Genomic DNA, 26,915 nt, shown 5'->3' with positions numbered 1-26,915 from the left:
TGAAGTTCTGGATTGGGTGCAGGTACAAAATATATACTTCCGTCACAAGCACCATTACGCCTCGAAATAAGACAGCACAACCAGATCGTCAACATTGACTTGGAAACGCGAAAGTACTACACATCATGGACTTGAACATCATCAGAGGTTCAATTTACGGTAGAATACTAATGTGCAAGTAGGCATCCAAAGAAGGACTCGAGCAGTCGTAATTAGGCAAGAATATTCAATTTTATTGATGCTCTTCGGACCATCTGCCGACCCAGCTAGAATAGGCCGAGCGTAAATAAGCGTTGACACCAGTGTAAGACTGAATGCCGGCTGAATAAAATGTGATCGTGATAATCATCAGTTAGTGGGAGCTCCCCATCCGACCCAATCTTTATCCTCCCAATCTTAGCGAATCCTTCCAAACGTTCGACATTTACGAAACCTCCTGAACCTTGGACTTATCTCCAGCCTTCTCGGCATCCTCGAGCTCGGGCATCTCCTCCTCATCCTAAAGTAGATTGTTAGTTGGCGGAAGATTGTCTATAGGGTTGTGTAAGCGCTTACGTCGTCTTCACCCTCAGCACCTAGGTCGCCAGCGCCACCGGCGCCAGCAAGGCCGCCGAGTTTCGAGAAGTCAATGTTTCCAAGGCCGCCCTGGTCAGAAGGATCGAATCCACCAAAGTTGTTACCGTAATCTTCCTCGGGAGCCTCATCCTGCTCGTCCTCGTCAACCCACTACCAGCAGTCAGTATCTCGCATCCTATATCACATCGAGTTAAGCGTAGACGTACCTTGTCAAAGTCGGTCTTGACGAAGTGAAACTTCTGGGCGCCGGCCAAAAGACGGGGCCAGAACTCCTCCTTCAACTCCTTCTTGCGCAGAACAAGCTCAACCTCGCGGTCGCTGTGGTTCACCTTGCTGTTCTCGGGGTCGATCTCGCCGTACAGGTCAAGAGAAACCGAGTACGTTACGCCCTTCTTGGAGGGACCGGAGAATGTGACATTTTTGGCAGTGATGTCGAGCTTCGCATCAGATCGGGGGACGTCGGCAGCCTTGATGTTCACGTAGAGGTAGTTGCGCTCAGGCTCAGTGGCCGAGGAGCGTTGAGCCCATGTGACTAAAAATTGCAATGCGAGTCAGTATTGCCAGATTGATAACGATATGACAAGACCCTGGACGGACAATGAGATTGGGCGACCGGGGCATTGTGAGACTAGGCTGCACACACCCGAGCAAGCAAGCAAGCAAGCAAGCAAGCGGAAGCGGGGAAGGTGAAGAATTACGTACCTTCGGGAGTGTGTGTAGGAAGCTCAGGCATTGTGATGAGAGTTGAAGGAAGGTGTTTTATAGAGAGAGTAGAAAGCGATCTAAAGTCAAGATTTGGCAGAAGATGACTGGTAGAGGCAGGATTTGGAAGGGATGGTGTAGTGAGGAGCAGGGCAGTTAGTGAAATCCAGCCTCTCTCAGAGCTGATGATCACCGCCGAAGAGGTGCTAGCAGCGTAGAAACTTTGGAAAGTACTGGAACCTGCCTGAGCCTGTTTGTCCTGTTTGCACCCCCCCCTCATTGAAGACGTCACGTCGCCCTGTAATTATGCCTCAGGCATGAAAATGAGACATACGGTTTTGGCCTCTTGGCGCTCGCCGACTTCAGGCGGCCTTGTCCGGAGGCTCCAGGTTTCTTTCAGATACAGGTAGCAGAGCAAAAGCACTGGGATATAAAGACCGCTTGAATAGAATCAGGCCATTGAAATACGCCTTTGTTTCACCATTGATGAAACTCTACATCAACTGTTCTTGAATCCTGAACCTCGAGTCCAACTCTTGCACCGTACCCCGCTCCGCTTTCGGGAATCCATTCCGGACTGCCTGACAGCGACATCTCAGATCGGCATTAGGGGTCTCATATTGAACATTACTTACTGAAGAATACTGCTCATATTACTCTCTAGCGAGAGCGCAGGCATCATGGAGTCCCTCAAGGCCGTCTTCTTCGGCCCAGATCCTCAAACACAGGTACAACAACATGCGAATCCTACCATGCCCTACTGACTTCCTCGTTTTAGATGCGAAAATGCAACCAACTCATCCGATCAAACACCCGGCAGCTGGACCGCGATATCTTGCAACTCAAGACCCTCGACACCAAAACCCGACAAACAATCGTCAGTGCCTCGAAGCGCGCTCAGCGAAACCCGGCCCGCGCAAAGCAGGCAAACATCGAGGCAAAAACACTTGCGCGGGAGCTCGTACGGGTCCGTAAACAGTCGGCGCGATTGAATACCAGTCGGGCGCAACTGCAAAGCGTCCAAATGCAAGTCAACGAAGCGTTTGCGGTGCGAAAGATTCAGGGTAGCCTGCAGAAGTCGACTGGGATTATGAAGGATGTCAACACTTTGATCCGTCTTCCGCAGCTGTCAGACACTATGCACCAACTCGCGACCGAGCTGGTTCGCGCTGGTATCATTGAAGAAATGGTGGACGACGCTATCCCCAACAACGAGCTGCTGGAGGACGAAGAAGCAGAAGCCGATGAGGAGGTTGATAAGATCTTGCAAGAGATTCTACAGGGAAAGCTATCTCAAGTGGAGGACCTCAAACCGGAAAGACCCTTGGAGGAGCCTCAGCCGGTGGAGGAAGAAGAAGCGTTCGAGGACCAGGAAGCCGCTCTTGCGCAGATGAGGGGACGTCTGGAAGCTCTCAAGAGCTAAGCTTGGACATATACTTTGCTCGCGTTTTGTTTTTAGAGTACAGGCTACATCAGCCTGAGGACGCTGTCGTTTCGTCTTTCATCCTCTGTTGGCGTTTGGTATGCTAGAGCGTTTGCGATTGTGTTTTCTTGTTCGTATTGTCTTTCATAAATAATGATACTTTCAGAACTCTGTCAAACAGCTGGACTTGATGCAGGATTCTGGAATTTGGCTTCGACTTCTTGGTTGATTTCTCATACTCGGAAGAGCTATATAGTGAAGCGATTGAATAACAACTTGATAACTATACTTGTTGGCTTTTTATGACATCTGAAGACTAAAACCTTAAACTTCACATGTTCCCCACTCATGTAAAATTTCACCAACATCGTAGTCTCGATCGACTTGTCAGTTGACTGGTCTAGTTTAGGCATCACAGAGGGCACCAGATTGGGACTAGCGTAGGCTGCCGGGCTTTCACTCCGCCTTCCCCATCTGGACCTTCCAAGCCTGCTTCTGTCCTTATCATCTCCCCATCGCACTCGACTCTTCCCTGCCTCATCAACCATCCATTCGAAAAGTCTGCACACTTCCATTCCATCAGTCCTTTTTGCTATCTCAATTCAACCTTGCCGCGCGAATTCTTTTCTCGCGCCCATTTATTACCCTGCTACGCGCGCCTTTTCCGAGAACAAACAATCGAGGCGCCACGCCAGCTTTCGCGCCCAACTTCCGCGACTCATCTTACCTCATCGTATCCCTTCGCAAAACTCATCCATCAAAATGTCTGGCAAGCTTGACAAGTCTTTGGACGAGATCCTCGTCAACCGTCGCCAGGGCCGTGGCCAACGCCGCCGTGGCAACCGCACCAAGGCTGCGGCTGCCCCCGTCCCTGTTGGAGGAGTCAAGAAGAGCACCAAGGGCGCTAAGCCTGCTGGAAAGGCCGCCCAGAACGGACACCCGGTCTCGAAGGAGAGCAAGATCATGGTCAGCGGCTTGGTAAGTTATCCTTGACTTCTTCCTCGAAACCAAATGCTAATCGGTTCAGCCTGCCGATGTGAATGAGGCCAATATCAAGGTATGTTGATTGAGAGGCCATCGCCTTCGGTTTCTATCGCCGTGTCTTTTTGTCGAAGCCTCCGGGTCGCAGCATCTCCCAATCGCCTTTCGACCCCTCCACGTCGCTCCTACACCGTGGTTGCTTCGTTCGCGCAGGCAGTTACTCCTTCTGGAACAATTGGTCGGCATTGCCTTGATTGGTTTATGCGACCGCAGAAGTCGAGACTTGCCATCTGCATAAGCGCTTTCTGTATCAGATTCTGTAAAGGAATCTCGATGACGCTGCAGAACTGCGCTCTGGTGAGAGCTGAAAAGCCACCAATCTAGCCCGCCTTTCCTACCTACGTAATTCATGTCTCGGGTCTTGGGTGTCAGCGAGTGCATCAGCATACCAGCAGCATATCAGAAAGCCAGTACTCTCTTGGAAGCCGCCTGCCATAGTCCTTGGACCACTCCCGGCCTGGCGTGGCAGCGTGCGCTTACCTTTGTCTCGTTACGAGACCGCGTCCTTTTGTGTCGCTATCCACCCCTAGCAAGGGTGTTCGGGCATTGATATTTCGTCTGCCGTACAAGCCGCTAGTGACATGACCAGTCGGCGCTGGTTCGCCTTGACAATGTCCTCTTTCGTTGGAATATATACTTGGATATCGGTTGGGATATTGATCGCGTTGGTCTGAGGGGAAATTGAGAGGCGAATCCTGTCGCAGCATGTCATGTGGGAAATTATTGGACTTTTGCTCTTGAAACCGTCCATGTTGGTCGGGATGTCGGATGCGCTTGTTATCAACTTACTAACCACCGCTGTGCGCTCGCTGATACTCTGTCGAGTTCGGGTCATACTGTGTTTTGGGACTGCGACGGCACTTTGACGCGTTTTCGCAAACATTTTCAGCCGACGTACTAATCTTTCTCCCGTTCCAATAGGAATACTTCATCAAGTCTGCAGGACCCGTTAAGCGAGTCATGCTCACCTACAACCAGAATGGTACCAGCCGCGGTATCGCCTCGATTACCTTCACCAAACCCGACACAGCCGCTAAGGCCGCGAAGGACCTGAACGGACTTCTCGTCGACGGAAAACCGATGAAGGTTTGTCGCCTCCTCTCTCTTGACTTTCAAACGCTAACCTTTATAGATTGAGGTTGTTGTCGACGCGTCGCACGCTCCTGCTGTGCCTGCAGCCAAGCCACTCGGTGACCGTGTTGCGTAAGTTTTTATTCAACTCTTATTATCACTAATACTTACATCTTCCAGCCAAGGCAAGTCGCAGCCCAAGCCCGCGACCACCGCGAAGCAGACTGCCCGCAGTACCCGCGGACGTAAGCGCCGAGCTGGAGGTGGCGCTGGCCGCCCCAAGCCCAAGACCGCCGAGGAGCTCGATGCCGAGATGGTGGACTACTTCAATACTGGCAACGAGAACGGCGCTTCTGGCGATGCCAACGCCGCCGCTGGTGGTGCTGCTCAGCAGCCCGCCGGGGAGGACCTCGGCATGGCCGAGATTTCGGTAAGTCGACAACGTTTGATTTGGTTGATAGGCGCTAATTTCCGTTATAGTAAATGGAACTTTGAACTTGGTCGATTGATTCGCCCTTATTCCTTCGCTTATTCCGACTTTCAGGACTTGACTGCGGATGTTTTTTCTTTTAATATAATACTCTTTTTCAATGTTTTCCTTTTCCACTCTTGGTTGTCTCAGAATTCGCCATGCAATGATATTCCTACTACTTGTTATTCCTGGAGACAAGATCGCGTGTATGCTAAGCTATTGAAATCTATTTGATACTGAACGCCATCCTCTATATGACATTACCTCGTTCCAGTAAATCGCACAAAGGTCAATTATTTCCAAACGACAGCCTCTTGGTAAACCAATGCCGCAACCACCAGTCCTCCCCCTCGTCGAGATCATCATCCCCATCTCTGGCATCGTATACCCCCCACCACATCTTCCACGAGCCCCAACTCCGCAACATCCGCAATGAACCTGCATCCCACTCGCCTCCCCTCTCAACCAAAGGACCAGCCATAACAGTCTCCGCAAAATAATACCCCAGTAATCTCTCCACCGACCTCTCAACTAATTTTTCACTGAACAGCAACCTCTGCGAATACTGAATCACCAGATTCACCCCATCATGATGCGCCTGGATAATTCGTGCAGAGCGATACCCTCTCCTACCATCCACCATCCCATACTCATCTATTCCATCCGATGAAAATGAAGGTTGTTCCTCCATATAACTAATCACAAGCAACGGATGAATCCCATGATGCCTATACCTTTTCCCCTTCTTCCGAAGTCTCATAAGCCGGATAATAGCGCGTATTTCAGCAGCTGTAACGTAGTACCTATCACCCGAGTACAAAGCGGATCGAGATCCTGGTCGAGGGGGCGTGAGTATTATTTCGGCGAGGTAGTGAGGGGTGGTGTAGCTGGTGTCTTCGTAGACGTGGCTGACTTTCCAGTATCCGGGGTCTGAAAGGTCTAGGGTGAGGTTGTATGGTGTTTTGCCTTTTGATATGGAGCTGTTGGGAATCTTTATTAACGATACTGTTGTATGGGACATCATGTAAGAGGGGTTGATGGGGTAGAGCTTACCCTTTCTCCCTGAGAATCGTCCGTCTGGCCGCTAGTGTCTTCGGCAGTTTCGGCAATTTCACGCCTTTGGAAGAAGCTATGGATTTCAGGATCTCTGGGTAGGCCGGTTCGTCTTCATGTTCATGGCTGTCATCCCCGGGTCGTTGCCTTTCAACCTGGTTACTCCGACTCATGGTCCTGCTACTGCATGATGAGTAGGCGGAGGGGAGAGAAGATAGGAATGACAATGGTCGTGGTGATGTCGTTATCGAGCCCGACGGTATAGGTGAGTCCGAGAGGCGATTCGGTACTGCTGAAGACGAAGACGAAGATGAGGGCGTTAAAGACCGTGCATTAGCAGGATCCCCTGCGGCGCCGGTGCTCTTGTCCGTATCCAATCTCTCGCCCTTGCGCTTACTCTCCCTCTTGGACCTTTGCTTCAGCTCCGTCCTCCTCAATAGACTGTCCTTGAGTTTATACCTCCTACTAAGCCTCACAGGAAGAAAGAAGCATGGCTTGAAAGGAAGTGGTTTCGTGGAACCAGATGATATCGGCGTCTCAAGAGCAACAAGCTTGATTCCAAGCTTTTGGGCGTCGGATAGGGAGTTGATGGTATGCTCGCGGGTGTGGATGTGTTTTATGTTGGTGTATGCTAAGGTATGGATTGGGTTTATTAATGGTGATGGTGGTTGTGTGGACATTTTGGTGGTTTGGATAGCGTAGTGTGGTGTTGATGGAGTTGAGGAGGATAGGAGCGGAGGACGGAGAGATGGAAGGTAAGGCCAAGCTAAGCAAGCTACCAGCTGACCCAAAGGAAGAACATAACAGAGAGAGTGAATGAGTCTCTAGCAAGAAAGCTTTCATGACTTTTGTTTCCTTAGTTAGTTCTGGTCTTATGTTGGTTCTGGCATAATGGTCCTTTAACCTGGTTCATTGAAACGGAGTAGAGCTGTTGAAAGATATGAATATTTCAAACTCAATACAGGCAGGAAGTAGTAAGAGTAATAGAAATCTTGTAGGTCCTATGTCATGAAGGAGACCTAATACACCAAGCTATATCCTCACCATTAGTCTGCAAAGAAGAAATGTTGCACTAGGAAATGAACAAAGACCCTTTCACACCCCCCATACCTAGGTACTCACCATGTTATAAAAACCCACCACATATCCGACCCCTTCTAGAAACCACCAAGTCCAACAAACCTACTCATCCAAACAGAAAACTCTATCTTATTCGATCCACTTTGTCAAAATCAAAATGGAAGACCTCCCCCTCACCCTAAAGATCCCCTTCTGCATGTGCCTCTCCGTATCCGGAGCCCTGAGCAGCATCAAGAATGCCGTTCTCGTTGTGCTGCTTGCTCCGCTCGTTTGGACTGGTGTTGTTGAGATCTTTTAGATGGAGTGGAGATTGAAAGGAGTGTTAGGAGAAAGCCTTAGCTAGGTAGCCGATTGAATATCATAAAGTGTTGTGCTTGGTGAACCTATACGTCCTAAACCTATCCCTAACTCTAATCCTAAAACAGGGTATATTTAGCGAGTAGTATAACCCCCATTCGCAAAAATAGTCTGACCCGTAATCCACTCCCCCTCCGTACAGAGGAACCGCACGATCGGCGCGATATCCTCGACGAGTGTCAATCGGCCGCCCATGCCGTTTGATTTGTGAAATTCGACGGCTTCGGGGGATTCTTGGGGGTAGAAGAATGCTACAGAATAAATCAAACGTTAGTCTATATGATCGGCGCATAGAAAGGAGGAAAAGAGGAGCAAGCACGTACGGGTGTCCATTGGGCCGGGCGCGATGTTGTTTACGCTGACGCGGCGGGATTGGAGTTCTTTACAAACGCCGCTGTAGTACGTATTGTAGTCAGTATTCGCCACGGTTTGGTAGAAGGAGACGAAGAGGGAGGGGTACGTACCGAGTGAAGTGCTCGACGGGTGCCTTGCTGCCTGCGTACGAGGTATAGTATCCGGTGAAAGCACCGAGCAGGGCCGTAACGATAGTGATGATTTTTCCATCGTCAGTGACATGCTTCGCAGCCTCCTTTAGGACGAAGAACGCAGTCTTCGAGTTGATGCTACCAAGCCCACTGTCAGAACTTCACCACTGATTAAACGAAGAGCAAGGACAAGAAGAAAAACATACGCAAACATCAAATCATACTCCTCCTCACTAATCTCCGTAATCGGCTTCTTAAGCACCTTCCCAACGGTATTAACAACGACATCAATCTGTCCAAAGTCGCGCTTTGTGTCTTCAAAGAGCTTCGTTACGGCTGCCGCAGAGGTAAGGTCGCCCTGGTAGACTGCGACATTGACGGATCCTTTCAGCTCGGCTTCGATCTTCTCGGCGTCGGGCTTGCTGCTAGGGGAGTTGTAGTGTAGGGCGAGGCTGGCGCCTTGGGCGCCGAGTTCGCGGGCGATTTGGGCGCCGAGGTTCTTGACGCCGCCGGTGATGAGGGCGACTTTTCCGGAGAGAGACATGGTGAGTTGGCGAGTGTAGTGAGAGTAATAGTAGTTGTTTGTTGGTGTAGTGGGCTGATTTTGAGAAGGGAGATGTCGAGAGCAATACGAGAGGTATTTATCTCCCCACTCACAACGCCATGGTCGGACATAAGAGAATAACCCCACGGTTTACGCAATCTCTGTACTCATTGTAAGCTGCATAGATGCAAAGTCGAGGATGTCGGAGTAAATGTGATATCCCTTTCGGGGATAGCGCAGACGATCATTCAGATGTGATAACCCAAATAGGAAAGAGGGCCCCATGGCGCCAGATCAGTGGTTCGCCAAGGCGTCACATCGTATTTCGTGATATCATCACCACCATGTATTGAAATTATTGTGCTCCCAGAAAATGCCCTGGATTCGGATCCGGCAGTGGCTGGCCTGGTGCAAAGGTTTCGCCTGGAAAGTACAGCTCAGACCCATTCAGGAATGCGCCATTTCGGTCGATCCAGATCACCATGCGTCGGAGGAGGCCGCCTAGGCCCAGTGAGGAGAGGCCGCCTCGAAGATCGATTGCTCGCTTCAGGCCTTGCATGTGGATGGCGTAGTTATCTAGGTTTCCGTACATTGCTTCGTAGCTGGCCATCTTTGCGATTGCGCCGATCAGCGCGTCGCTTACGTCGGATTGCTGGAGGTCCAGATATTTGTTGATGGCTTGGACAGCTTCGTAGCGTAGACCGAGAAGGTTTAGTTTCATGTCTGTTGCTTCTGTTTGCACAGACGCGTAGTTAGATGCAGACAACAAGACAATCACTAGAAAAAGCGATGGCTCGCTCATGACGAGGGGGAACCAGTCTGTACGGAGGAGGCCTCTGTTGCCGGGTTGGTCCAGTTCAGGGATGTCGACCGCCATGGTCATGAGGTCTAGACTGTTACTATGTGTTTACAGATCCAGGGTAAGGGACATACAGTGATCAACGACCTGGGGTAAGTATGAGCGCCATGCGACAGGGTACGACCGGAAAAGGTCCCCTCGCAGGCCACCCAATGGTCGGAGAATAGGCAGATTGACCAAGGATACCGGTTGTTGAGCTGGCAAGTGGACCAGTTCCTGCTGGCCATGCTTGTCTTGTTTGTGAGCTTCATTGTCTGTCTTGGCCTTCTTCGTGTTTATCCATGTTCGCAAGCCAAAAGATGCCCTCAAGCTGGCCAAGGACACCCACGTGCGGTCCCATGTTACGCGCCGTCAATGGAAGCAGCACGAGGAGCGCTCGCGCACTGCGATCGAGAAAAACCTGAAGTCGGCGCTCATTGTGGGAGATATAGCATGATTGAGAGTTGAATGCGATATGTGAGAGAGCAAAGTTGTGGGCCTCGGTGGTACTCTGGAGGTACCTTTGCCACCACACTTGGCGCTTACCCCTGACCCTATAGTCTGGACTACAACGCTCGGTTTTCCAGGTTGACAGCCACGAAGAGCATTGAAATATAAGAAAGGAGTTAAAATAGAGTTATTCTTGTAGCGCATGATGTCTAAATTAGCTCCACATGTTTATAGGGCAGGAGGATTAGTCTATTATTGGCCTGCTCATACTGGTGCCTGTGCGTAAATTGATTTAGGTTGTTCAAATGGTAGCGATGGTCAGGAGAAGTTATGCTTATAAACAAGAGCTCTAGAATATGGAGACGATATATCTTAATCAATAGAAATTGGCGGAGCTGCTCGTTGCTCAGTATATCAGACCGCACCTTACCAATCAACTTCCACTTCCATAGCCACCTGCTGAACTGGATGCTGCGTGATTGTCAATTTTTTGATCTGGCTGCCCTGTTCTCATGTCCATGCACTTATCCTGGCGTTCGACTTGCTACCGCGATTGCCGCCTGCTACTAGTGGGGTTGACTAGCGAATGCCATTATCAGAGTGACATCGCGCCGCGAGCCGCTGAGATAGGGCTCATCCATATGACTTGCAGTTCTAGAGAAAGCACCCCGAGCTATCTAGAACAAGGATTATTCCTGGCAGCCTATCACTGATTGCTCAGGTTTTAGACAATCACGAGCACTTCGTCAAGACGGTCGAGTAAGCTTACACAGCTGCCCCGCACTCCAACGGCCGAACGTCGCCTCCATTAGGGCGGATGACTGGAACGAATCCTTCTAGACCATGGTCTTCTGTCTTTGGCCGCCTATACGAGATTACCTGTTTGGGCGATCTACAGACGAATGGGACCGTGATATGTTGGCGCGAAACCCCCACTTCAAGTTCGGTTACGGTGTCGATCTGACTCGATCTTTGAGCCCCGACAGGTATTTATATACAACCTGCAGGGATCTCCAGACTCCTCCGATCAAGCAAACATTCCCACGTGGTACTTAATACTTCGCAATGGCACTCACCTACAGCATTCAAGATCTCATTGGGACAGACATCAAGTCGGCTCTTCCTGCAGCTGCTGTGACAGAAATCATTTCTCAAGCGCCTTTTGCAACTGTTCCCGGCATATTCAATCTACGCGACATCAGCAATGCCACCACGCCATCCTCTGCATTTCCTGTCGTCCTTCGACCTGGTCTAGTCTACCGAGCGGGTGCACCAGAATCGACTTTCACAGATGCCGGAATCACCGCAATAAACGCTCTGGGGATAAAGAAGATATATGACCTGCGCCGGCCAGACGAGCGCATCAAGAAGCCTAGCCCGGTTATCGACGGCGTTGAAGTCGTCTGGATTCCGGACACCACTGGAGGGGCCGTCCACAGGGAACCGCCTCCAGATGCTGAGAAGTCGATAGAGACGCTGGTGCAGATGTATCTCGGGTATCTCGAGTCGCATGCACCAGTATACAAAGCGGTGTTTGAACACATCCGCGACGAGCCTGAGAAGCCTCTCCTCTTCCACTGCTCAGGTTTGACCACCCTCGTGATTGTAGCTTCGAATGCTGACGTACTGTAACCTTGCAGCTGGTAAAGACCGCACCGGTGTCCTTGCAGCCCTTATCCACCGTCTGGCAGGCAGTTCTGACGAAGCCATCATCCACGATTTCAGGCTGACACGCATCGGCCTAGAGCCCGGTCGCGAACCACTCCTCAAGATGATGCGCGGTTTATATGGCGAGTCTGCGTGGAACAACCCGGTGCTGCTCGTGCTATGGGGAGTTCACGCAAAAGGTATCACAGGTTTCCTGGGGGTTCTGGATGCATCCTATGGTGGGGTTACGGGGTACTTGAGGGATAAGCTAGGATTTTCGGACGCCGACATCTTGATCATGAGGGCAAATCTTGCTCTGAAAGCATTGGGAAGTGTTCTGTGAGAGATGGATGCTTAAGAGAAGTTGAGAAGAGAGTTCAGAGGGATAAAGGGACATGCAAGTTATGCAGGAAGGTGCAGGTGCAGCGCCCGGTGGCTCTTTCCTTTCTGGGCGGTTGTTTATGCAGCACATTTTTATGTAATCAGAATGCCAGCACATCACGTGATAAACTATCTCCGGCGGTGAAGTCGGTCCGACAATATTTTTTGCTTGCCTTATCGCAGCAACTCTTCATAGCAGAAGCTTTGCATCTCTTTAATATTTAATTTCTTTTTTATCTCTCTTCTTAATCACATAAACCGTCGCCATGGGTGTCGCAAAGAAAACCAAGAAATTCGCGCAGGTCAGACCGACCGATTACACCCAACATTGCAAGCACTAACACCCAGCAGATGAAGCGCCAGATCAAGGCCCGCGACGAGCGAGTCCAGAAAGCCCCCGAGAAGCCCAAGCCCAAGGATGAGGTCGTCCGCAACGTTCAAGCCGCCCCAACCAACATGTTCTTCGCCGCCAACACTGCCCTCGGTCCTCCTTACCGCATCCTCGTCGATACCAACTTTGTCTCGCACGCTATCCGCGCGAAGCTCGATTTGCTTCCCGCTATGATGGATTTGTATGTATACTCTGTGATATGGGGAATTTGGATGCTCATCATGGATAGGCTTTATGCAAAGTGTATTCCCACGTTCACAGACTGCACAATTGCGGAATTGGAAAAGCTGGGCGACAAGTACCGTCTTGCGCTGCGAGTGGCAAAGGATCCCCGGTGGGAGAGAGTCAAGTGCTCGCACAAGGGAACATACGCCGATGACTGCCTTGTCGACCGAGTAAGTTACCCGAATACGAGGTTTCCGCAAGTGGCTAACCCTTCAGGTCTCGAAACACCGTATTTACATCGTCGGAACGAACGATAAGGATCTCTGCCGCCGACTCCGCAAGATCCCTGGTGTGCCAATTATGAAGGTTGCTAGGGGGAAGTTTACAATCGAGAAGTTGCCTGATGCCATGGATTAGTGACGCGGCGGTCACTGTTTTGATACCCACAGCATACGCCGAATGCTGTCTCCCACCCTGCCCTGTCGCAGTTCAGGTCCTGCGATTATCGGACGATTTGCGTCTCAGAACGCTAGTTCGCGAATACGAGGCTGCCGGTCAACGCCACGATCGCCAATTCATCTGTCTGTGACAACAACGGCCATGATTATCTCAGCCCTTGATAGATGAACAATTCGCAAGGCCTCCTCAACGAGCTCCAGAAACGAACAGGAGCCTGAGGCTTCCCAGCTAGACACCAATGGAAAAATATCCGCCTTCCTACCGTACCTGCCCCATAATTCAGCCCTAGCGTAGCCCAACTTTCGTTCTAGAAGACCCAGTAGAATCATACGACGCCATTTTCTCCAAAATCCACCAAATGGACCCATACTTTAGGTTGGCCGACGGGCATTCAGCCTTGAACCAGCTGTTATCGGCCGATCATCGGCGTGATGGCCTTATCTTATCGACCTGCGGGGATGCTTAAGTATCCCCTCATCTCCAACTGACTCACTTACAATTTACCAGTTTACTGACATCTCTCATCTTCAATATTCTGTATATGGTAATACAAGCATAATGCCGGAAAAAGAAACACTCGTCGTAGTCGGGTACGTAAACATTCCCTCTGTCCCCCGCCTTCCACTAGCTAACCCTCATGCACGCAGAGCCGGCGTAATCGGCCTTTCAACAGCCCTCCAACTACAATCCCAATTACGTCCTCATCAGAAAATCCTCCTTGCAGCCCGCGACTTCCCCTCATCAACATCAATCAACTACGCCTCCCCCTGGGCAGGCGCACACTACCGCCCCGTGCCCGGCAAATCCGCACAAGCAGAGCGCGAAGAGACCCAAGCACGCCGCACATACGCGCATTTACGAAGTGAAGCTTCGAGTCCTTCTTCTGGGGTGTCTTGGATTGAGGGTGTAGAGCACCTTGAGAATCCGCCGAAGGAGTATCTTGAGCCTGATACGCTGGGGTATTATAAGGACCTAGATGGGTTCAGGGAATTGGGGAAGGATGAAGTGCCAAAGGGCGTGAAGTGGGGTGTGCGCTATATGACCTTCGTCATTAACTCGCCTGTGTACTGCGCGTACATGCTACGGCGGTTCATTCTGCGCGGTGGAGAGACGAGGGAGGTTACCCTCACAAACATCAACGAGGCTTTCTATCTTGCCTCAAATGTAAAGACCGTCGTCAATTGTTCAGGGACGGGATTCGGAGATCCGAAGTCATTTATTATTCGCGGTATGTTACCACCGTCCATTCCGATCAAGGTTGCAATGCTAATGTTTCTTTGCTGTATCAGGCCAAACCTGCCTCGTCCGCAACCCCGTCAACGTAACGCTTACGCGCCAGAACAGCGACGGGACATGGTCCTTCTGTATCCCTCGTCCGCTAGAAGGAGGGACCATCATCGGCGGCACAAAGCAAGTCAACGACTGGGACCCGAACCCCTCGCTTCAAACTCGCGAGACACTACTTCGCAACGCGAAGAAGTGGTTCCCCTTTACCGAAGAGAGTAACGGGGAGTTCGATGTGATTAGGGATATTGTTGGACGACGACCGGCGAGAGAAGGTGGGATGAGGATTCAGGTTGAGAAGCTGGAAGGGGGGAGGACGGTAGTGCATGGGTATGGTGCTGCTGGACGGGGTTTTGAGATTTCTTGGGGTGTTGCGGAGGATATTGTTAGTTTGGTTAGGGGGGCTGGTCTGCTGGGTGAGAAGGCGAGGCTGTAATTAGCTGTATTGATTTTGCTTAAAGGAACCGATTGGTAGATTCGTGTACTTATTCAAATTGGAGACCGTTGTATGTATTTATTGTGCTGTACTAGTATGCACACCACTTCACTTCAATTATATATCTATATCCGGCTCGGACTTCGGAGCACTAAACCGAGAAGTTAAGCATAAACATGTCGCTAAAGAGCATCAATCATTACATTAGAGCATTAGCACATACGACTACTATGTACAGACTTTTCGTGGATAATTACAAAACCTTCCCACTAGCACTCTGCCTCCTCTCTAAATCCTCCCCAGAGCTAGAAGAACCACTAGCCGCACTCCCACTCCTCATTCCAGTATGCCCATGCCCATGCCCACCCGCATCCTCAAACCGCGTAACAATATCCGTGGTAATAACAACATCATTAACCCCCCCACCAACAGGAACAATCCTCTCCTTACTCCCATTCCCATGTTGCCCAGTTCCATGCCCAGCATTCCCCATCTCAATCCAATCAAGCTCATCATCCACCGCCCCCGTATTCGTCGAAAACCCCTTCTTCGCATTATTTCCACCATACGCATCCGCCTTGAACTGGCTATGGTTCCCAGTTCCAGTTCCAGTTCCGTGGCCCGTTCCCAACGCCGAACGATTCCCGTACCCTGGTCGAGAAGAGTCATACTCGTAGTATCCGTAGCGGGGTGTCGATGTCTTCTTTGAGGAGAGGCCGAGCCGCACGAGGATTCGCTCCATTAGGGGGCGGATGGGTGGGACGCAGCCTACTACTATGACGATCCAGGCTTCTGTTGATGCCCAAATTAGGAGGGAGGGTTGGGCCCCTGTTCCATTAGGAGGAGGTGTTAGCTGAGTATACGGGGTATTGATGGTAGGGCTTGGCTGGAAGGAAACGAACATGTAATATCCGATGTCTCGGTGAGGGCTTTGAGCTCGTATGTTTTGACCGCGGAACAAACTGCTGCTCTGTACGTCCAACTCATCAGCCACCATACTCTTCCCATATCTCAAAAAGTAAAGGTAGGAAAGGGAAAACAAACATCCACCCCAACCCCATAAGTACACTCAACGCAACCTTAATCCTGAGCTTCATCTGCAACTTCCAAAACAAATGCACTGGGTAGGTCGCAAGCAGCGCATCCGAAAACGAATTAAAACTCGCCTGAAAGAACGAATAATTCTGATTATTTTTTCGTCCGGGGTCACATGTCCCAGGTAACGAATCATCCCAGAGTTTCGCCATGGGCACGCATTGGCCCAGTATCGTTCCTAGAACAGCAATATTTATCGTTGCGATTAGGATTCCCAATATAATCAACAGCCAAGGTTTCTTCTCATGCCGTCCCCGAATCTGCATTAGGAATGCTAATATCGCTAACTTTCCAAGCATGCTTCCCGCAATAGCAAGAAGTTGAAAAACCCACGACCATTTGAGCGTTTGGACTTCGCTTTCGTGAGACAATGTGCGGATGTGTCTCCCCATCCCATGGTGCACGGATAACTGCAGGAATATCTGCGCGATGACTTGCGTTGTAACTGTGAGGGTTGCGACGAAGAAGTCCCACCGGAACCGGGAGACGATTTTCCAGTTTGTGATGAACCGGAGGAAGAAGAAGGTTAGGCCGATGAAGGTTTCTGTCCAGGAGACGGCGAGGATTATGGTTGATCTTGAGTCGGTGGAGGATGGGGAGGAGGATGAGGTGTCTGCCATTGTGTGGGAGGGAGAGGAAGAGGGACAGAGGGCGTGCCCGTGCACGAGGGGTCAGGTAGGTAGAGCAGAGCAGAGCAGAGCAGAGCAGAGAAGGATGCAATGATCAATCAGTGGAGGGGAAGGCTAGAGAGTAGTTGGGTATGGCGAGACGAGACGAGTGTAGCAGGATGAGATAGGACAAGATAATTATTTCTATTTCTATTTCTACAAGCTAATTTACACTACAAGATTACCTTGCCTAGCTGGCTGCGCACTGCCCTGACAAGGAAAACAAGACAAGGCAAGACAAGAGAGCCAAGTTGAGTTGAGTTTCATCATGCACGATCCCATCAATCAATGAGATCCCGCAGCACAATTTCAATCCCGATTCCAATTCCAATTCCATTTCCATTTACCATTCCATAGTTCTAGGCTGACAATAATGCCATTTCCCCGACAGGGCGAGACGCAAGCCAGCGCCAGCCATTGAACGCCAACCAACGCCATCGGCATATTCCATGCTAGGTTAATCAAACACCAATCTAATTTACCAATTTACCAATTAACCACATATTCCTGCACAATTTTATTTCTCCAGGAACCAGAGCCCAGAGCCAACGATTAACATTCACAGAACGGGATCAGCTACTTCCGCTGCAATTTCGCCCGTGACGCAGCGAGCAGCGGACAGTGGGCAGGACAAGGGTTCAGTCCGCGACTCCGCGTATCTCCGCCCTCGACACTCAAAGTCGTATACCCTAAACAAGAACAAGAACCATAACTCGACGATAAAAACCATTCTAGTGCCGCAGACTCAAACTCAATCCCCAGCGCACGTCAATGAGAAGCGCGGAACGCTGCGCCGAGCGCGATCGGCACGTTGACTTTTCTCCCCGGTGGTTAAAAAGGTTTCGAGGACCACAGATTGCCTTTACCCAGTACCTAGTAGTGATTCGGGGTGGTGTTCGGAATGTCTCCGTGACATCTGAATGTGGATGCGTGGGTGTGTTTATCGTATCCTTATACGGAGGGTGCAGGGCACTTTGAGTTGCGGCACAGACATGGTGTGGTCGGTGGTCGATATCGGTGGTCTGGCCCAGGTGCGGTCCACTTGCCAACTAGCCAACTAATTTAGTTGCTTCTACCGTAGCCTGTAGGTAGACTAGTAGTGGTGAAGCCCTTAATGGCTGGCAATCCTGGCCTGTGGTAGTGGAGCCCTAATCCACCGGTGCTAGGGAAGCGGGCTCGATGCGGTGGACCCCCGGGACGCGGCCAGCGGGCAGCCACAGTGGAATTGTGGAAATGCCAATCGGGGCCAGATCTGGGGGCGGGTCTGGCAACCTGGCCCTTGTGAAGTTGTGACTTGTGAGTCGCTGGCATTATTGACTGTCTTGATTACTGCGAAGGGGAAATGCTGAGATCGGAACGCAATGGTGCCTGTGATTGTTGTTCAAGGTACGCGTGGCAGGAACCTTACCATAGGTAGGGCTACAGTGCAAAATGGTTAATTGGCATGGGTTGAACTTCGGTGCGTGATTTTCCATCCACATGTCTCCCGTCTAACTTCTTCCTTTCCTTCTGGAAACAGGATAGCGACACACGTTAGTGTATCCTACTAGCCCGGGGCCAGAATCTCACGTTTATTGGAAGTTTATTGGGGCAGATTAATGACAGGGTTGCAATTACTAAGAATTCACCTTGGTCTAGGAAGTACTATTAACTAGTTTAGATTCAACCAGGGTGTCATCCCATCACTCTGTCACTAATACTATCATACCATGTCCGTCCGTGCCTGTCTCGGTCTCCCCGAGCCCCAGGCCGAACACCCCCGTCCCGATCCGTTTCACATCTAGCAGCCCCAAAGGTAAAATACATACGAAAAAGTTACATGAGACCCGCACTGCCCAAAAAATTCCTATGATGCAGCCAGATCCTCACATCCTTCCCCTTGAGATAAAAGGGGATGCAAAACAGGTAAATCACCACGTTGATCGTCGCAACGGTCATAAAGACAGAGAGCAGCCCGCTGGCCGTGATGAAATCGTTTATCACCCACGTCCAGATCCACGCGATGCCGCTTTTCAGCGCGGCGATCGTGATCATTACTTCTACGGAGAGCTAGATGCGTGTTAATTTGGTTCAGTTTAGTATGAAGGTAGGTGTCTGCATACCTCTTTATGGCAGTCAAGAGCGTAGTTCATGCCTAGCGTTGTCCCCATCTGGCTTCCTACTGAGAGGATCCCTGCCCCCACTACCGGCATAGCCCAGTGCATTTGGTGATCATATGCGAGCGCGAACCACAGCGCACCAAAGAACGTGAAGAATGCAGCTAGTAAACACGTGGGAAGACGCATCTCCGGCTCGCGAATCCCGCGGTTGCGCTTGGTAAAGAAGTTCGCGACCCAGTCGGCGAATGTACCCGAGAAGAAGACGCCGAAGAGAGATCCCACGAAGGGAGAAAGGAAGAAGAGACCCTGCGCGCGCGGGTTAAAGTTGTATGGTGGTGGCGCGAAGAGCTGCGCGACTGTCGCGCCGAGAATGACGTTCCAGCTGAGGGCGAGGCCGTAGATGAAGCACGACCATAGCACGGTCGGGTAGGCGAGGAGGACGAAGGGGCGGAGGAAGATGTGTGTGAGGTTGACATTTGGATCGCCGGAGCTCCAGAATTTGAGTTCTTGGGTGAAGGTCTTCTTTGCGACGGGGGTGCTTTCTTCGACGAAGACTTGGTCTTTTTGTTCGCTGGATGTGACGCTTGCTGTGTTGATTGCGAATGGATCGGGGCGGGGACCGGTGAACTTGGTTTCGGGCATGAAGAAGAACATGCAGATGGCGTTGGCGAAGACGAATATGGCTACGATCCAGAATGCCCAGCTCATTCCGAGGTCTTGTACAATCAGACCAGAGAACATAGGACCCAGCTCGTTGCCTCCGAGCACAGCCAGTCCGTAGATGGCGACCAGCTCACCGCGGTTGTGCAGGAAGAACATGTCGGTTACTGTTGATGGGACGATAGATTCAATTGGCGCTTGGAATGCGCCCAGGAAAGCACGGCCGACGATAAAGACGAGGTATGTCTTGTTCGACGCGACAGCAAGCCAGATACAGGCGATACCCATGAGAACGTTGGAAAAGAGGTATATCGGGCGACGGCCGTACTTGACGGCAAAGGGCATCCAGAGACAGTTCCATACACCTTGATTGATTAAACATGCTCCGTTGGCATAGGTCAGCGTCTGCAGGGATTTTCCAAATGTAACGGACAATTCCTCCATCCCTGCACCACATCAGTATAGAAGGTAAAAACAGAAGACGGAGTGAATCTTACCAGCTGCCATGATGGGCCCCGTAATGGCACCCATGAACGCATACCAACAGGCATTGAAAAAGGTTATGTTCTTCTTCCACCCCGACCATCGCAGGGGGTCATTGGGATCAGTGATGGACGGCTGCGGTACAAGCAGCATGCGCGAGTCACCCTTGGTTCGATGCTTCAGCTGATGAAGCCGGTCGGAGATAGCTCCGTGTTTGGAAGCATCGTCAAAGAGAACCTCCGTTCCAGGAGCACTGTGAAAGTACTCGGGCGTCTCGTCAGAATCTTGACGGGCAGCCATGGTGGGTAACAAGTATAGAGTGACACCAGAGCGACAATTAGAGAAGAGCGAAGATAATAAGAAAGTAAGAAAGAAAAGAGCGACTTGGACGAAGATCACTAGAATTAAGTTTGGGATTGCAGGCTTTTATTATTTCTCCGGAGGGGTGCACCCCCCTGCAGGTGCAGTATCTCTCTTTGAGTCTAGGGCGCCCGTCTGAGTCGCTCACTCCGATCGTCTGGTGGCCACTGATCCAACGCCTACACGTGTCCTAGGTGATACATACTCTGTAAGTTACATCCAAGATCCCTGCCCTCCCCATCTTCTAACTCTAAGCATGATTATCAACCGTCCATTCCCGACCTCGGAATTCCCGGCCTCAACGAGAGGACGCAAGTTGATATGAAAGACAGGGATCTAGATAAACTCAAGCCAGCTGTTTCACATTCAGAAGGCTAATGCAGCCACAATTATTTTTCATCTAGGCGGGTCTTGGATGGCGTCTAGGGTAGGGCTGTTGTTTGAATCACTTAGAGTGGGTTAAAGTGGTCGGTTAATTATGGGCCTTGTACGGAGTAGTTTAGAGTGTTTCTCGACCGTGGTCCAGCTAATTGCGACAGCTGTCTAGGCTCGCTGGGGGTTTGGTTCCTTGGGTGAGTATTTGGAATGACAATAGTCTCAGACTATCAATGTCGGTTTGTATGGGGCAACCCTACTTGGGCTATTTTCCAACGTGGAAGCCAAAGATATGGAACAATGACAATGTGCTAGCGTTTGTCTGCATATCCGATCGTGCAAGGAAGCTTCAACGAGCTGGCATGCCCAACAGTCGACCTGACTGGCTTATTGGTGGGCAACCAGCCACGACGATCTCTGCTTATGCCCAAGTTGTTGGCCTCGAAATTAAGGCATAAATATGCATAAGCAGAGATACGAATATGCATGCTTACGTGATGATATGCAGGTTATGTAGGTAGTGATTCAACCTCCGAACACCGAACTTCTCACCAGCAGCAATGCAGGCGCCCAAGCTGAACAAGTCCTGCGACCAGTGCCGAGCTAGGAAGGTCCGTTGTATTGGTATGCTTTCTCTCGTCTTAAACAATCCACTTTGTCTTCTCCTATACCAATGATCACTCACATCTCCCAGTCCCGCCCGGCGGACCTTCCGTCTGCATTCATTGCATAGTAAGTTGAACAAACCACAATCCCCTTCTCGTTTTTGTGAGTATCGGCTAATGCGCAACAGAAACGGAATGAGACTTGTCAGTTTAGCAATTTGAAGCGCAGACTCCGAGTCAAAGAAGGTGTGAGGCACTCTCGCAGACAAGCGCGGGCTGTGATTGACACCACAGAACCAGAGCATCAGCAAAGAGCAGTCTCTGGCTCAGACACCTCCAAACCCTCGTCAGATCTGTTTATAGACCGTCTGTTGCGCAATCCATTCGAGAGCGTTGTTCTCTATGATGAGTTCTCGATCCTCAAAGTTCACGATGACCAGAGTAGGTCTTCTTGTATAAGAATTCATTTAACCGCTTACGGTGACTAGTACCGAGCTCTGGACTCGCTTTCTTCTCCGAAAGAAGAGTTAATTCAATGGTCAAAAGGCTGGGACATACCCGTGTGAAGGACTTGGTACACCAGATCGATGTGACCATTAAGACGCGTCTTTTGGCACGGCCCGGGAAGGACATTTCGCTATACAGCCTTGCCAAAGACCCGCGAGAACTGATAGTTGATCCAGAAGCTGCGGTTCATGTCCAACGTACGTTTGTACCTTCAACTGTGACTGATCACTGACCGGTCAGGGTTCTTCGAAATCCTCCATCCTGTATACCCTTTCCTGGATAGGAAGACGTTCGAAGAGAGAACCAAGCACCCGGACCTACTCCGTGATTTAGAGACGGATCACGCATTCTGCGGGTTATACTACGCTATTATCTCTCTCGGATGTCAATACAATGGCTGCAGCTCGTTCATCCCGGATAATAGCCATGCCTGGAAGCTCTTCCAGGTCGCTCTCAGTCGTTTGGACCAAATTATTCTATCCACAACGTCTCTTTCAAATCTTCAGGTAAAGCGCTCGCCCTTCTGTTCTGAATATACTGACTATTTCAGGCCATAACAGCAATGGTGCGTATTGTCTCCGTCTGCTGATCTTGACTAACCGGAAAGACCATATTCGCAACAAACACATTCAGCCTTCAACTTGACCAGACCTTGCTAGCCGAAGCTTGCCGTATGGTTCTTGCACTGCGATATCATAAGTCGATAATTAACGAAGACTCTTCCTTATGTCATCGGATCTTCTGGGTTATATATCATCTAGAAAAGAGATATTGCTTTGCAGCAAGAATCAGCTCAGTATGGTATCCTAGCCTCTCTGCATGGAGTATTAACAACCAGTATAGGTCATCGCAGACGATGATATTGGGTGCCCAATTCCACCGACTCCAGAATCGATTCTAGGAGGTTATGACTGGCTTAGGTCGTCTGTCCGGTTCGGGCGCATCTTGTCTGTCGCGTATTCATCTCTATTCTCCATATCTGCTTCCACCCAGTCCGAAACTGTGATATTGATCGCTATCGATCACGTTTGTGAGCTACTCGAGGAGTGGCGGTTGTCAATACCAATCGAATTCAGACCGAGAGAACCCATCCAGCGACGCTGTCTGAATGACGGCGCGTCAAAAGAGATCGCACTACGAACCCACTATTACTATTGCCATCTGAGCATTGCACTCGAGCGACTGACTCTCCACGTTAGCCGCGACATAGCAAGAAGCGAAAACAGCATGAGATCCTTGTTGAACACGGCCAAACAAATCATCGACCTGATGCGATACATTGACGTGGAGCCATATACCCCTGTGTTGTATGTTCATCGCCTTCAGCTACCTACCTGTTTTCACCAGCCTAACTGTATCAATAGCATTCTTGCGATAATACCGCTTTCCGCTATGTTTATCTTGTTCGACTTTGTCGTGCATCATCCTAATGACCCCGATATACGCGGGTACCTGACTCTTCTGGATATTGTGGCCGGGCATTTCAGCCAGCTTGATCACGCCTCGAACGGGACAATCCAATCGAGTTACCTGTCTGAATTTTCCCACACGGCTCGACAATATATACAGAATGAACAGAACAAGCAATCGGAACAAGCTCCTGCACCGCCCGTACCGAGCGAGAGCCAACCACCCGCCGCTGACACTATGGCCCCCACGATGATCTCGGGCGATTCATCAATACCCACCAACGACCCCGGTTTATCAGAAGGGATCGATTATGGTAGCTTGGATAACTTCTATTTCCTGACGCCGGATAGTGACTGGCCGAGTATGACGTCTCTCGACGAGTTTGATCCCAGGGAGTATTATGGGTCTATCTTCCTATGACCGTTCACGATGATACCAGCAAGGCTCAGCCCAGTGGGTCAGATCTCGGATCCGAACTGCCTTTCTTTTATGAATTAATATGACCCGCTCGGCACAATATCTCTCTGCCAATTGGCCAATTCAATCGAAAACTCTCGGTGCTCGGTGCTTGGCAAGGCAGCGCCAGCAACAATTGTATAGCCCCCTCGGTGCTCGGACATTCACCAGCATTGAGCTGTTGATAAATACCAACACAACACCAGACCAAAATGTCTTTCTCATTTAATTTCATTGTTTCACTCAACCTAAAATGGCCCCAACACCACACCAAGCTCTCTCTATCGTGCTCATAATTTTCTACTTTCCCTCGCTCATCCCAACATCCTTCCTCCTCCACCGACATGGCATCGGCAAAGCATGGGGCTGGCTGTACCTTTTCATTTTCGCCATCTTCAGAGTCACCGGCGCAAGTCTACAGATTGCAGCTGAATCCAGTCAGACGGTCGGCCTGCAGATCGCCGCACACACTCTTGCATCCATTGGCGTCATGACGCTGTTGTTGGCTATGTTGGAGGTTCTCGAGGATGTGTATGTCTTTTATTCTCTTCAAACCGACCGTATGGTATGGGACACTATACTAACGAAACCAAACCAGGAAATCAACATTCCCTTCAGACCCGATCCACCCGCGCATCTGGACCCTCATGCACCTAGCCCAGTACGCCGCTTTCACACTCAATATCGTCTCCATCATCCAAGGGCGTCGCAGCCTCGGCGCCGCAGCGTCAATAATAGTGGCATGTTTATTCGCGTGCCAAGCGGCCATCTGGGCCGTCTTCTACCTCCGCTCCCGCGCAAGCGCAGATTCACCATCAGCGACAGTCGACTTCCAGGTCCGGGTCCAGATCTCATCAACCGACTCGGATAGCATCCTACTCAAATCCGAAGCTAGAGGGACGAATGTCACGAGGAACCTCCTCCGCCTCGTACTCGCGAGCATGCCCTTCCTCACCATCCGAGTAATATTCATGCTCCTATCGACATTCGTGCACAGCGCCACGTTCCAGGGACGGGACTCGGACGGTGACGGGTACAGGGATACGCCTGCGGATGTATACGTCTTGGCGTTCGTGCAGTATGCCATGGAGTTTGTGGCTTTTGCGTTGTTTTTGGTTGCGGGAGTTGTTATGCCGTCTGCTCGCAAAGCAAAGGCGATTCGGAGGAAGAAGGAGGAGGAGGGGGTTATGGAGATGAGAAACCAGGCTGTGGGTGAAGCATAAGAGATTGATCACAGCTGGAATGAAGCGCGTTCATAGACTAGATACCCAATTCAATGACATCAATATCAAGCACAACACCCAATACTGTACAAACTTGAACAGCCCTACCCAAACAAGTTAAACCGGTCCGGTCCCCTACCCATCCCTACGCCGTAGCTCCAGCAAGCAGATAAGATTAGAAAGCTTGCCATTGCGGCGTGAATAAATTGAAATGCGATAGGTCAACTAACAAAACAGGGATAGATACATGTGCAGGGGACGAAGGATCACTAGCCGCTTCCCATGGGACTTATTTCTTTGTTCTCTCCTGCGTGCTTGCAGTGGGTGAACTTTATTCGAGCTCAAGAAAACACTTAGTCTAGGGAGAAATACTTATCCTAATATGAGAGCGCCTCTACCCCTCCATCTCTTCTGTCCCCATTGATGCTAAATCTTTTGCGGGAGTTCGCAATTGCATGTTTGTTCCGCCCTTCCTTCAGCACACCCGCAACTGCCATGGAATTCCCAATCATCAGCCTCAAAGACCTTAACTCGGACTTTGAGAATATTTCAAAGGCGATATTAAAAGCAAGTCAGGAATGGGGCTTTTTCATCGTGACGCACCATGGCGTCACTGGCTCGGATAGAATATTTGAGTTGGTGAGGCAGCCCTAGTTACCGCTACCACAACTTAACCACCACGTTTGCTTCTAGTTTCCATCAATACTAACACCGTTTATGTTGCGTTGAATCAGTCTCGCCAGTTCTTTGATCTGCCCATGGAAGTGAAGGGCGAGAAAACTCTCAATGAGCTTGGCGTCGGGTATGACGGGCATAAACCTACCTCGTGCGTATGAACCATCCATCATCATCATTATCAACGCAGACATACAAGCTAATCATAATCCCCATGCAAGATTCGCCGCCTCAGAAGGGATGGCCCTCGGTTTACCCGTCGGTCAACTATCAGGATGTCCAAACCTTCACTCCTGGTGGGACAGTTTCAAAATCGCTGAAATCGAGTCCTTCAAGACCCAATGTCACGCCCTTACACTGCGCATCCTAGCCTGCTACGCCGAGCACTTTGGTCTCCCACGCAATTTCTTCGAATCATCGCACAATAATACTCTCCCCGGGAACGCGCTCAAGTTCATGAAGTATCCAAAGATAGAAACCAAGCCTTCCAACTCACCAGCAAGACTATCAGAACATTCAGATTGGGGAAGCCTCACGCTCCTCTTTATGGGTTCTCCCGGGCTAGAGGTCCGGGATCCGAGTGATAATTGGCATGATATCTCACATATCGACGGCGGGATTGTAGTCAATATCGGCGACCTATTGAGCTTTTGGTCGGATGGGAAGTTGAAGAGCACGATGCATCGGATTTCGTGGGATAAGGTGCCGCTAGATAGCGATCGGTTTAGTATTCCTTATTTTGCGCAGCCTAGTTTTGGTATGTTACCTTATCTTTAAAAAGGAACCTTGCCCTATGTGCCGCATAGCTGATATATCTAACAGAAACGGATCTCAAGCCACTGACTGGCTCAACTGACGCCAAAGAGGAAGCCAAACCGCTGACTTACAGTGACTACTACCATGCCCGTATCCGGCTAACATGGGGAGCTGTCCTTGACGATGGAAAGAAGCAGTCTGAGGTTCCTGAGAGATTGGGGAGGTACCTGGGGTAAAGGCCCTCTAAGCGGGAGACTGTTGGTGAGAGGATAATTGTCTAGAGGTATTATATATCAAGAGTGGAAATTCTCAAATCCTGCTGTAAGTATTTCCTTTTAACAAAAGGCGGAAAAAAAAAAAAGTTCTACCTTTGCTGCCCCGTCTCATTATACATTGGAAAAAGGCACTTTGATCTTGCCCATACACCAACGACATAGATAGTAGGTAGTACCTCTGCTGCACTCCGTAAGTTATGCTGCGTGCTTGCCAAATATGGAAGGCATCATCAATCGCACCTTCCCCAGAATTCCAGGGTCTGTATCGTGCCTTCCTAGTTAGAATATAGAGGTCATTTCTCCCTTCCTGAGTGCGTACCTTCCCAACACCGGCGAATTAAATCCAGGGTCGTTCCTTCCTAACTGGTTCATTACGGGGCTTAGGTACATACACGGAGTTACGCCTTTATGGT

At 50.3% G+C, this 26,915-nt stretch overlaps 14 protein-coding genes across 14 annotated transcripts; 8 read left to right on the top strand and 6 right to left on the bottom strand.

Moving 5' to 3' along the window:
* Window positions 1–212: 212 nt before the first annotated feature.
* Window positions 213–1,615, bottom strand: wos2 (Hsp90 cochaperone SBA1). Its single transcript, XM_073768633.1, has 4 exons — window positions 1,279–1,615; window positions 783–1,108; window positions 556–726; window positions 213–499 (listed from the first exon to the last, which is right to left on the bottom strand). The coding sequence occupies exons 1-4, from the start codon at window positions 1,556–1,558 to the stop codon at window positions 425–427; spliced, it is 852 nt and encodes a 283-aa protein (XP_073628460.1). The 5' UTR covers window positions 1,559–1,615; the 3' UTR covers window positions 213–424.
* A 37-nt stretch (window positions 1,616–1,652) lies between these two features.
* Window positions 1,653–2,982, top strand: BDV14DRAFT_172745 (ESCRT-III subunit protein VPS24). Its single transcript, XM_073768632.1, has 2 exons — window positions 1,653–2,006; window positions 2,057–2,982. Exons 1-2 carry the CDS (start codon window positions 1,959–1,961, stop codon window positions 2,699–2,701), a joined length of 693 nt encoding a protein of 230 aa, XP_073628459.1. The 5' UTR covers window positions 1,653–1,958; the 3' UTR covers window positions 2,702–2,982.
* Window positions 2,983–3,215: 233 nt separating this feature from the next.
* BDV14DRAFT_172743 (uncharacterized protein) lies at window positions 3,216–5,536 on the top strand. Its single transcript, XM_073768631.1, has 5 exons — window positions 3,216–3,679; window positions 3,729–3,758; window positions 4,664–4,828; window positions 4,875–4,945; window positions 4,994–5,536. The coding sequence occupies exons 1-5, from the start codon at window positions 3,464–3,466 to the stop codon at window positions 5,517–5,519; spliced, it is 1,008 nt and encodes a 335-aa protein (XP_073628458.1). The 5' UTR covers window positions 3,216–3,463; the 3' UTR covers window positions 5,520–5,536.
* Window positions 5,537–5,574: 38 nt separating this feature from the next.
* Window positions 5,575–7,018, bottom strand: BDV14DRAFT_199898 (uncharacterized protein; the record flags this gene model as incomplete). Its single annotated transcript, XM_073773391.1, has 2 exons — window positions 5,575–6,265; window positions 6,339–7,018. The coding sequence occupies 2 exons, from the start codon at window positions 7,016–7,018 to the stop codon at window positions 5,575–5,577; spliced, it is 1,371 nt and encodes a 456-aa protein (XP_073628457.1).
* Window positions 7,019–7,755: 737 nt separating this feature from the next.
* Window positions 7,756–8,981, bottom strand: BDV14DRAFT_55586 (uncharacterized protein). The gene is made up of 4 exons (XM_073777021.1): window positions 8,467–8,981; window positions 8,240–8,398; window positions 8,099–8,169; window positions 7,756–8,026 (listed from the first exon to the last, which is right to left on the bottom strand). Exons 1-4 carry the CDS (start codon window positions 8,802–8,804, stop codon window positions 7,851–7,853), a joined length of 744 nt encoding a protein of 247 aa, XP_073628456.1. The 5' UTR covers window positions 8,805–8,981; the 3' UTR covers window positions 7,756–7,850.
* Window positions 8,982–9,741, bottom strand: BDV14DRAFT_55582 (uncharacterized protein). Its single transcript, XM_073777020.1, has one exon. The coding sequence runs from the start codon at window positions 9,685–9,687 to the stop codon at window positions 9,160–9,162; it is 528 nt and encodes a 175-aa protein (XP_073628455.1). The 5' UTR covers window positions 9,688–9,741; the 3' UTR covers window positions 8,982–9,159.
* A 79-nt stretch (window positions 9,742–9,820) lies between these two features.
* On the top strand, window positions 9,821–10,220 carry BDV14DRAFT_172733 (uncharacterized protein). The gene has a single exon (XM_073768630.1). The coding sequence runs from the start codon at window positions 9,889–9,891 to the stop codon at window positions 10,108–10,110; it is 222 nt and encodes a 73-aa protein (XP_073628454.1). The 5' UTR covers window positions 9,821–9,888; the 3' UTR covers window positions 10,111–10,220.
* Window positions 10,221–10,960: 740 nt separating this feature from the next.
* BDV14DRAFT_172732 (tyrosine-protein phosphatase) lies at window positions 10,961–12,315 on the top strand. The gene is made up of 2 exons (XM_073768629.1): window positions 10,961–11,677; window positions 11,733–12,315. Exons 1-2 carry the CDS (start codon window positions 11,158–11,160, stop codon window positions 12,080–12,082), a joined length of 870 nt encoding a protein of 289 aa, XP_073628453.1. The 5' UTR covers window positions 10,961–11,157; the 3' UTR covers window positions 12,083–12,315.
* Window positions 12,316–13,552: 1,237 nt separating this feature from the next.
* BDV14DRAFT_172729 (FAD-dependent oxidoreductase) lies at window positions 13,553–14,924 on the top strand. The gene is made up of 3 exons (XM_073768628.1): window positions 13,553–13,725; window positions 13,783–14,363; window positions 14,425–14,924. The coding sequence occupies exons 1-3, from the start codon at window positions 13,694–13,696 to the stop codon at window positions 14,853–14,855; spliced, it is 1,044 nt and encodes a 347-aa protein (XP_073628452.1). The 5' UTR covers window positions 13,553–13,693; the 3' UTR covers window positions 14,856–14,924.
* A 184-nt stretch (window positions 14,925–15,108) lies between these two features.
* Window positions 15,109–16,570, bottom strand: BDV14DRAFT_199892 (uncharacterized protein; the record flags this gene model as incomplete). The annotated part of the gene is made up of 3 exons (XM_073773390.1): window positions 15,109–15,683; window positions 15,758–15,825; window positions 15,900–16,570. 3 exons carry the CDS (start codon window positions 16,568–16,570, stop codon window positions 15,109–15,111), a joined length of 1,314 nt encoding a protein of 437 aa, XP_073628451.1.
* A 1,693-nt stretch (window positions 16,571–18,263) lies between these two features.
* BDV14DRAFT_172728 (major facilitator superfamily domain-containing protein) lies at window positions 18,264–20,245 on the bottom strand. Its single transcript, XM_073768627.1, has 3 exons — window positions 19,875–20,245; window positions 18,721–19,823; window positions 18,264–18,667 (listed from the first exon to the last, which is right to left on the bottom strand). The coding sequence occupies exons 1-3, from the start codon at window positions 20,158–20,160 to the stop codon at window positions 18,434–18,436; spliced, it is 1,623 nt and encodes a 540-aa protein (XP_073628450.1). The 5' UTR covers window positions 20,161–20,245; the 3' UTR covers window positions 18,264–18,433.
* A 910-nt stretch (window positions 20,246–21,155) lies between these two features.
* BDV14DRAFT_208721 (transcription factor domain-containing protein) lies at window positions 21,156–23,981 on the top strand (the record flags this gene model as incomplete). The annotated part of the gene is made up of 9 exons (XM_073775472.1): window positions 21,156–21,219; window positions 21,290–21,327; window positions 21,389–21,446; window positions 21,531–21,641; window positions 21,689–21,904; window positions 21,948–22,213; window positions 22,315–22,503; window positions 22,551–23,014; window positions 23,072–23,981. 9 exons carry the CDS (start codon window positions 21,156–21,158, stop codon window positions 23,535–23,537), a joined length of 1,872 nt encoding a protein of 623 aa, XP_073628449.1. The 3' UTR covers window positions 23,538–23,981.
* Window positions 23,827–24,796, top strand: BDV14DRAFT_199889 (uncharacterized protein; the record flags this gene model as incomplete). Its single annotated transcript, XM_073773389.1, has 2 exons — window positions 23,827–24,104; window positions 24,172–24,796. The coding sequence occupies 2 exons, from the start codon at window positions 23,827–23,829 to the stop codon at window positions 24,794–24,796; spliced, it is 903 nt and encodes a 300-aa protein (XP_073628448.1).
* A 495-nt stretch (window positions 24,797–25,291) lies between these two features.
* BDV14DRAFT_199888 (uncharacterized protein) lies at window positions 25,292–26,463 on the top strand (the record flags this gene model as incomplete). Its single annotated transcript, XM_073773388.1, has 4 exons — window positions 25,292–25,435; window positions 25,531–25,622; window positions 25,693–26,228; window positions 26,294–26,463. 4 exons carry the CDS (start codon window positions 25,292–25,294, stop codon window positions 26,461–26,463), a joined length of 942 nt encoding a protein of 313 aa, XP_073628447.1.
* Window positions 26,464–26,915: the final 452 nt, after the last annotated feature.

This window comes from Aspergillus stella-maris (genome assembly GCF_047715825.1).
Source record: "Aspergillus stella-maris strain CBS 113639 unplaced genomic scaffold BDV14scaffold_25, whole genome shotgun sequence".
Lineage (NCBI taxonomy): Eukaryota > Fungi > Ascomycota > Eurotiomycetes > Eurotiales > Aspergillaceae > Aspergillus > Aspergillus stella-maris.
Note: the sequence above shows the minus strand (reverse complement) of the source record. Positions and strands in the feature narration are given on the sequence as shown.